Source organism: Aptenodytes forsteri, unplaced genomic scaffold (genome assembly GCF_000699145.1).
Source record: "Aptenodytes forsteri isolate BGI_AS27 unplaced genomic scaffold, ASM69914v1 Scaffold183, whole genome shotgun sequence".
Classification (NCBI taxonomy): Eukaryota; Metazoa; Chordata; class Aves; order Sphenisciformes; family Spheniscidae; genus Aptenodytes; species Aptenodytes forsteri.
The window spans coordinates 451,955-461,370 of NW_008795918.1; the positions used below are offsets into that span (position 1 = coordinate 451,955).

Sequence of the window (9,416 nt, forward strand, 5' to 3'; positions counted from 1 at the left end):
TGTTCCTAGAGTCTGAGTCCCTGTCAAGGGATTGAACCCCAGCTCAAAGCCAGCTCTGCTAAAAGGGCACAGACAACACTGCAGAAGACTTCAAAATACTAGTCCACCTCATAGCAGTAGCGGAGACAAAGGAAGCAAAAGCAAAGGTTATCTGAGCAGAAGTCCTGAGTGTCAATATGGAATATGGTCTTCCCACATGAGTTTGTTTTTCTGATTCCTCACAAATGGCCCTGCCTCTAATCCTGTAAACTGGACTTCCTTCAGCTCTTCTGGAAGTCACTGTGGGTTGGGTATCTACATGGAGGGAAATATTCACCATTTTCAGGTTCAGGCTGTTGAGCAGGTTGTAGTCTGTGGCAATAAAATGGGAAGGGTCTGGTGTGATTTATGAAGAAGAACATATTCTTCTCTTGCATGCAGCCTGGTTTTGTGAGAACACACTTTTGAGTTAAGCTGTTCCTCTTTTATACTGGGACAGTTCTGCTGCCTGTTTTCTTGATGACAGCCTTGTAATGTAATGTAAGACGACTACCTACTTTGCTGAGAAAGATTTACAAAGTTACTGTAATTACAGTTAATGTCCATTGCATGTGTACACAAACAAACTGACTTACTGGACTCTCTTCACCCCAAGTCCATGCAGTTTTCTGCATTAAATCACCATGGGGTAGCTTTAATCCAAGAGAGAAGCTGAGCGAAAAGATTTCTTTCTGAAGAACTGTGCTATATGTCTAACTGTAGTCTATTAAGGAAGGAATTCAACTGTTTACTCTTGATATATGAACTAAGCAAGAAATTAAATATTTCAGATAGTAACCAGCTCACTGTTTTGAGTATATAACAAAAACACTCTTTATGACAGTGTAAAGTTGATAGTCTGTGGCCAGAGACTGATCTGGTCCAACTGAAAGTGGTTTAGATGAGACTCTGATATCCCCATCTTTCCTTTTTGCAGGAATGTTGGTTGTTTCTTTCATGTCCTCTTTTTGGCTAGGCAAGTGACAGAATTGCAGTTAAGGGGTCAAAGAAGTGCTCCACAAAGTCACAAACACAGGAAGGAAGAGAGCAAGGATGGAGCTTGTTTTACCACTGTTCTCTTGTTCTTCCCATCCCTATGACTTTTATAAGCTAATCTTCACTAGTTGCCATGGACCCTGCAGGTAACACTTTCTCCAATGACTACCAACTTTGTCTCATAACATTTTCTAAGATTTGAAGGTGACATACAGAAAAATCTTCTTACTTCTTAGAAGAAGTGCTTCTGTGAGAATGTTGCTATTTATATGTGTTTGTGTTTTAGGGTGTGGAAGAGAGCTTGGAGAAATAAGAAAAAGTAGAACTATTTAAAAGTTAAGTTAATGGTTCAACAAGGGCAGGTTCCCTTCCAGGATAAGTCTGGTTATATATTATAATTGTACAAATAAAGTGTTCAGTCCAGATGTATCCTCCTCCTCTCTAGTCCTGCACTGTCGGGGCTGGGTTCTTTGCACAAAAATGTGGCTTTTTCTTGTCATCATCTTTTCTCTGGGGATGCTAATTGCTGGAAAACTCAGCTTGAAATTGCAATATGATGGGTGAGTGTGACTGGGGTATCATGAAGAATTGTGCATGCAGTGAAATTCCCAGGAACTGTGTAAGAATAATAACAACTATGAACTGAAAACCTGGAGGTAGAGTTACTAAGCTGTAAGCTTTGTACGATTTGGAAAGAAAACATAAAGATGGGAAATGAAGAAAGAGTGAACCAAATCCAAGCCAACAAAGATATGGCCGCAGCCGTAGGAGACACAGAATGCCCCTCAAATGCACCTCAGGATGCTCTGCTTCCATTAGCTGAAATTCATTTGGCTTAGGCTCTTTCATAATGAACTTTGAAATCAGATGCTGTAGGAATAAAATGCCTTTTCTGAGTATAAAGCGGGGGCGATGACTGAGTAAAATTATATCCATTAATAAAAGACAGCTGAGGTTACGTGAAAAAGATGGTGTCTCAAAAGCAGCTCAGACACTGAACCCCTGTTGGAAATCTGTAACAATAACAAAAAAAAGCTAATGGGGTTGGTCCAGAGAATCTTCACCCCAAGGTGTTCAGAGAATGAGATTATCACATTTTTTATTACTGATTAATATTTCTGAAAAGTATGAAATACCTAGTTTTGCTGTATTTTCCATTCTCGGTTCTGCTTTGTAAGAAAATGAGTGGTATAAAATTCTGTTTGCCCATCTAAACTATTTTGTTTCATTCACCCTCAACTTTACAAGGAATGATAGGTCACTCTGCCTTTACAGCAGTTGGGATTTGCAGGAGGGGCACAAATATAGTGTGGAGGCCAGCTCTCCACATATAACTTTATACATGGAATTTTCTAAAGTAAACAGAGAAAGTAGCCCAGTGCTGAATGCCTCTAGACTAATTATATCCCCAGAATATAGTTTTAAAAAGGAGAGAAAATCAAGCAATACCTACTGGAAGTAAGTTCCTTCATAGTATACCGGTTCAACAAGTCTCCTGGCAAAGCTCCTGGCAGAGCATACGGAGTCGCTACTTCTCTCTTTAAAATGTGTTATTTCCCTTGGATAATATTTAGCCTTTAGATTTGTATCAGGAACGCAGTCAGAGCCTGTCGATTTCACCGAATAGAATTCAACAGACCCTTGGTAATGTAGTGTTCATTTTTGTTTCTAACTGCTGTCCGGGCCTGAACCTGTTGAGTACTTGCATGGGATTTAAAAACACACTTAATCGAATGGTCAGCGTGACTTTGGGTGGGCAGCACCTGCACAAAGATGAAATGACTAGTAAAGCCCGTTTTCGTTGTCATTTGCTCTGTTCAGCAACTTAAATGAAACATCCAATCTATGAGCATCCAAGGAGAAACAGCTTGTGCTGAGAACAGTCCTTTAATTTGGTAAGAAAGCTTAACTGTAGCATTTCAAAAACTGTTGTTCTCACGTGGTCACATGGGCTGACTTTGCACTTCTCCACTGAGAATCCTAGTCCATAATCATAAACGAGTGTGTGCTTTCTAATCTTAGTTTACTATTAAAAATGATTTGTCTCCACACTGGCTATTGTAAAAGGTTTATCAGTAAATAAGAGCTGGCCATCTGGCAGCAATCTGACTGTCTGGCATTTCTTTCATTTGGTGTAATTAAGACATAATGTCAATGAGGATAGAAAGATATTACAGGATATTGTTTCCCTTCCTGATAGACAAAGAGCAAAGCAAGCCCAGGCATTTAGAGAGAATAAACTCTGAACTGCAGCTGAGATGTTTATTCTCCTAGCAAAGATGTTTATCCTGCATCTACAAGGTTTATTACAAAGATATCATGGCTGTTGTACCAAATTGTTAGCAATGCAAATGTAATCATTTTGCCCCATAGATGAGGGTCCTATATGCTAACAGCATCTCCTGAACCAGTAGTAAACAGCCCATTTTAACTATCAAGTTCTACATTTCCCTATCATCAGCAAAGGTGATATTTTCAAGAGATGTAAAAAAACCCAAATCCCCTTATTTTTCAGTGGATGATGTGAATGAATAGTGAATTCTATTTGCATGTATATTAAGCTGATAATTGTACATTTGTGTATGGAAGCACAAATGATAGCAGTCGCAGTTCAGATGATGAGAGCGTATTATATTGATGACCGTAATGACCATGGCTTTAATAAAAAGACATGCAAGGCTTTTTCAACAAGAATTTCTGTTACAAAAGCTTTAAAATGTAAAGTGTTCTTTTTTTGTACTTGTCCTGTAAAGGCTCCAAGGCCCATTGAAGTCACCGAAGGAGACTGTGAAGCAGTAGTTATTGGTTACTAACAAATACGAACATTTTTCGGGTTCCCCATTCTATCACACCAGTAGTGGATAACTGCTGTCTCACTTTTGAGTAATGTAATGTACTCGTCAAAATCCACTCCTCATTATGAAACCCTTTCATTAGAAATGTCACACTTGCTATCAGTCCTGGAAAGTTGATCTGAACAAACACTGGAAAAAAATTAGAAAAATAATTACAAAGGGTTTTTTAATAGAACATACAGATTTGCTTTTTCTGCATTTCCAACCATATTAATTTGTTCTTTGTAAACTTTCAATATTTTTTTCACATTAAGTCTGTAGTAAATGAAAGTTTCATGGGTCCTCATGAAAATATATACTCAGACACTGGATCTGTGTGTCTTTTCTAGAAACATAAAATGATAGATCCTGTACTAGAAATTTTTGTTTCCTGCAAATTGAGTAAGAATATGCAATTCTGGAGACCATGCTATTCACTATTTGTGGAATAAACTGGCTATTCTCATGACAAGTAGTTTGTGAACAACTCAAGCTCTTAGCAATGTTCATTTATCATGGCTATCTAATGTTTTTGCATGCTGAAGTAGATCAGCAAAGCATCAAGTCTATCTGGAATAATTGAATAATTCCTGAACAGGAGAAAAAAAAAGTGACATCTTATCAAATAAATAGTTTATTATATATTACCTATGATCTTGTTTTGGCCGTGGTCCTGCAAAGGCAGAAACACACACCAGGGCTCATGCGAGCAGTTGGCTTCAGTGAAGCTGGTATGGTGAATAAAGAATTGCCACTGGCAAGGAAGCAGAGTTAACCTAACACTCTAGCAACAGAAAACTCACATCACTTAGTCCTATTTGTAACTAAAACATACCAGGAATTCATCACTCAGACATGTTTTTGTTGGAACAGCACTCAGTTACATGCTCTATCTTCCTTCTACATAACAAAACATCTCCTTTTGACTTATGAAATCATGGATACAGACATTAAAACTGATTTTGTTTCTCTGCTGAATTTCCAGGGACCAGGTTTTGCATATTGTGCCAGAAACATTTCAGCAAGTCCAGCATCTTCAGCATCTTTGCAGCACTTTAGTGGTGAGTAAGAATAACCATGTGTGCCCAAAAAGCAGAGTGGGGTCTTGGGCTTTAAAACAGATTTGCATGTAACTTTGGACAGGAATGAAGGTTAAAGTAAACTTGAAAAAGCTTTACCTAACTTTTTTTTTCTCAGTGTAGGGTGGAATTGCCCTTCCACTCACTACCTGAAGGAATTTATGGGAAGAAGTTAGTTTGCTTGCATGGCTCTGTGAAGGTGTTGCTCCTTATCAGTGGTGCCTGACTCAATGGAAACACCAAGCCTGTGCTGCATGCTCTATGAACAGATGGCTGGAGAATAGTTAAGGGGATAATTCGAAGGAAAACTTCCATTTATTGTTATGCAGCTACTCTATCTTAAATATATTTTCTCATTCTGAAAACAGAGCTTGATTTGTGCATTTCTTTCTTCTCCTCTGCACAGCTGGATTTGTGGAAGCCCCTGCTGCCTGAAGACATCTGGGCTGGAGAAGACCTGCACATAAGGGTCCCAGCTCCTCTGGTGTAGGAGGTGAAAGACAGCTCAGATCAGCGTAAGATCTCTTACAAGTACAACCTCTAATTTCCTGATGGGAAAGGCTGGCTCTAACAATCTTCCTTGCTATCACAAAAGAACCTAGTCCTTTCCAATTAACAGTCAGCAAGTACTGACGATAGGACCAACCTTTGTTCCAAGTGCCTCCAACTTACCTTGACCTGCCCAACGCACAGATGCTAAATATACCTTTGAGTTTTAAAAGCACATTCCCCCATGCCCTGTTTATTCACCTTCCAACTAGCCTGGTCTGTGAATTTGGAGCTGGGATCTGAGACAGTCCAGTCTGTCTTGTTTCCCTGCTGCTGCCTTCTCAGTGGCACAGGATGGCGCTCAGATGTATGGCTCAGTTTTTTAGTCTGAAGTCGGGAAGCCAAACTTGGTACAACCACTACTTACAGGAGCATGCTTTGCTCTTGGAAAGCATGGATACTTGAACCCAGGGTCATCCCTATTTTGGAGAGCCCAAAGATTTAATCAGTGTCACTGCAGAGCAGCAGTCTCTGTAGCTCTCCTTTTCCCTTCCCCGTCTTTTGTTGCTCCTCTGGTTTGGAGAAGAGCCCTTTCAAAGGGAATATTCACCCAGTTTAGGGTGGCGAAACACTGGCACAGGTTGCCCAGAGAGGTGGTGGATGCCCCATCCCTGGAAACATTCAAGGTCAGGTTGGACGGGGCTCTGAGCAACCTGATCTAGTTGAAGATGTCCCTGCCCACGGCAGGGGGGTTAGGCTAGATGACCTCTAGAGGTCCCTTCCAACCCAAACTATTCTATGGTTCTATGATTCTTCAAAGCTGCAGTTTCCTACCCTTATCCCCCCGCCAGGCTGGTGAGAATTTCCTGGCACCATCCAGCCAAACAGAGGCATCCCAGCCTGGGACAAAGGTCCCAGTGGCAGGTCCCCACTGCGCACACAATTGGGAGCCACAAGCTGCAAATGGCCCATGATAGTTTATCACACCTACCCAGCCACACATCTTCACTATCTGCCACACTTCTACTTCTAAGCAGAAGATCTCATCCAGATACAAAGTGTGTTTATAAAGCCAAATGGGATTAAATAAGATCTATTCCTCACACAGTCCCATTCCCATTTGGAACTGACTTTTTCAGGTAACCGGTAGCTAGCTGTATTTCATATAAACAATCCTGTAGTCATTCAGGGCTGGTGACAAATGGCCTATGGACATACATTGACATTTACCAATCAAAGATAAGTCGAAGGAGGATTGGTGCCACTTCAAAGCTGTTTAGAGTTAAAGCTGATCTTGACATCCTGCCTTTTGCCTGACAAACTCTTTTTAGTAAGTATGATGCCCTGGCAACCAGGGATGGAGAGAAATGAGGTGGGAGCCAGTACAAATGATCTAGCATGAGGTTTAGGTATTCAGGACTTAGACAACGTTCCAGAAGATATTTAACCTCTTATTTATATCAAGGTTCTTCATTTTCTAATGGTTTCAACTGAGTCTAGTGGAAATTTAAAGACCAAACTGAAGTTAGCAGCTTAATCTTTTTTTTTCCTTGGACTGGGGCCACAACTGTAGCCACCTTGTGTAGGGTCCTAAAGTAAGAGGTGGGTAATTTGACAGTCAAACTGAAATTTTGGCTTTGTATTGCAAAGGCGTTGAGATTATGAGTATGGCAATGTTAGAGTTAAAGTTCCTCTAACAGATTCAAAGCAGGAACCACCTTTTAGAAGGCAGTTGACATGCAAGAAAGGTAACATGACAGGTATATAATGATAGAGACATAAATGACAAATTATAATCAGGACATCAATATTCTGACTGTGTCAGACTGTGGGATTTCAATTCCCCAGAGCTCTGATAAGGCATTTTGCGTGTGTGGTTTCAGTTCATGGGAATTTGCACTGCCTGAATTTTAGTTTGAAGTTCAGATGGGAATAAACATCAAAGCCTAGAGTGAAAGTCAGCTGTAACTCCTCTTAAAAGTTTCTTATGTGCAGTTTCCAGAAATGCCGATCAGTGCTACTGTCAGCAGAATAGCCTATTAGCACCTAGTGTTTGAAATCAACAATGTTTAAGCTACCTTTGCAATTGTCTTATCGCAAGTGTTTACAATGACCACAGATTTGTAACAGTGTTACAAGGGGCTGATTGCAGTGAGAAAGCTCAGTGTGTGATCCAAAGTCCTCTGAAGCCAAGGAAAAGGTTTTATTGACTCCCTTGATCATGGAATCATACCTGTGCTATACTCATTTCTGAACTAATTTGTAGCTAAAAAGCAAGAAGAGCTTTTTGAAGGAAAGAGGGGTTTTGTTCTGATTTTTGCAAATTTCAGTGAATACTTCTGTGAAGTCTTTGCAAATTGAAAATGCCTCTATAAAATACAATGAAACACTAATCTTAAATTTTTCACTTTTCCCCCCTTTTCCCAAAAGGTGGTATTTTAGACTTTCGCCCAGTAGTAAAAGTGGTTGAGAAAAGGAAGATATTGAACTTTTTTTTTTTGTAGAAAATTGTCAATCTTTAAAAAAAAAATGTAGTAAAATTATTACTTTATTGTTAAAACCCTGTGAAAATCCCAGTACTTTGAACTTTCTCTTACATGAAAGTAACCATTATGCTGATGGTGATGAATTTGCCAGGCAGTCCACAACAGAAGAGGCTAAATCCTTTCATTTGTTGATGTAAGCAATGTACCCACCATGATAGTTCTGCAGTAATTGTTAGGGACTGTTTTCTTTTCTATCTCCCCCTTTCCCCTCCCCTCAGAGTCCTAATACCTGATGTGCAGGAACTTGTGGATCAGAGCATGCCAAGGGCAGGTCCCAGAAGGTTATGTCTACACCCAATATATGGAAGAGGTAAAGAGGAACCCAAGTCTGCTTGCTTTCTTTGTTGCTGCTATTTTCTAAACGCCACAGCAGGCAACTTTGTGCTTGCAGAAAGCTCAGCTGAAGTCAGTGGAGCTCTTTCTGACTTTCTTCTTTGCAGAATCAGTCCTTACTCTTTGGCTAGAATCTTGGCCTGCTTGAATTGAACATGAATTTGCCATTGATTTTGATTAAATCCTCAATTCCTCCCTGACCAAAACCTAAATACTCTGCGTGAAGCAGCCATATTCTTTTGCAAATAATATTCTGGGGTTCAGTTGATTGCTTTGCTACCTTTCTACCCTGTTATGCTTTATCGTTATCTCTAGTATTTATTCATTTAAGCCCCAGTATGTTTGATGCTGAGCCAAATGTGAAGTGCAATGACTATTGCGGTTTCTGGAATCCCAGTGAGGGAGAAGAGGTGAACAGTGGGAGATCTGTAGAAAGAAGTAATTTAAGGACAGGTTTTTGACACTTCAGGAGAGAATAATGTCATGACGGTGGGTAGTGAAGACTTCTTGTGCTGTGTTTCACAGACCAGTGGGTAAGCCTGGACAAAGGCAGAGCATGGTGGTATTCTTCCTCCTAGCCACATAATAAAAGAGAGCAGAGTCAATCCTCATGTATATTTTGTTTGAGCTACCCATTGGGGATGACTGCTGCTGAACTGAGATGTGAAAAATCAGTACTGATAGGCAAGAGACTGTAATACTGTTTTGAAGCACAAAGGAACTCCAGCCAGTAAGACAGCTTCATCGGGGGCCCAACTTAATGCCCGTATGCAAACGCACGTAGCATGGGGAATAAACAAGAGGAGTTAGAGACGTGCACACGCCTGCAGGGCTACGACCTTATTGGCATCATGGAGATGTGGTGGGATGGTTCCTATGATTGGAGTGTTGGGATGGAGGGATACAGGCTCTTTAGGAAGGACAGGCAGGGGAGACAAGGAGGGGGTGTGCCCTCTATGTCAATGACCAGCTGGAATGCACGGAGCTCTGCCTGGAGGTGGATGAGAAGCCGACCGAGAGCTTATGGGACAGGCCACCGACCAGGAAGACAGTGTGGATGTGGCCCTCTATAGACAGATAGGAGCAGCCTCAAACTCCCAAGCCCTGGTCCTCATGGGGGA

General features: G+C 40.8%; 1 protein-coding gene across 1 annotated transcript in view; it reads left to right on the top strand.

Annotated features, from left to right (window-relative positions):
- Positions 1 to 1,494: 1,494 nt before the first annotated feature.
- CPO (carboxypeptidase O) overlaps positions 1,495 to 9,416 on the top strand; it is a 17,025-nt gene continuing 9,103 nt past the window's right edge. Inside the window, 5 exon segments of the mRNA XM_019473489.1 lie at positions 1,495 to 1,574; positions 4,834 to 4,909; positions 5,334 to 5,458; positions 8,181 to 8,225; positions 8,227 to 8,272. Of these exon segments, the coding sequence (XP_019329034.1) occupies positions 1,495 to 1,574; positions 4,834 to 4,909; positions 5,334 to 5,458; positions 8,181 to 8,225; positions 8,227 to 8,272 (372 nt within the window).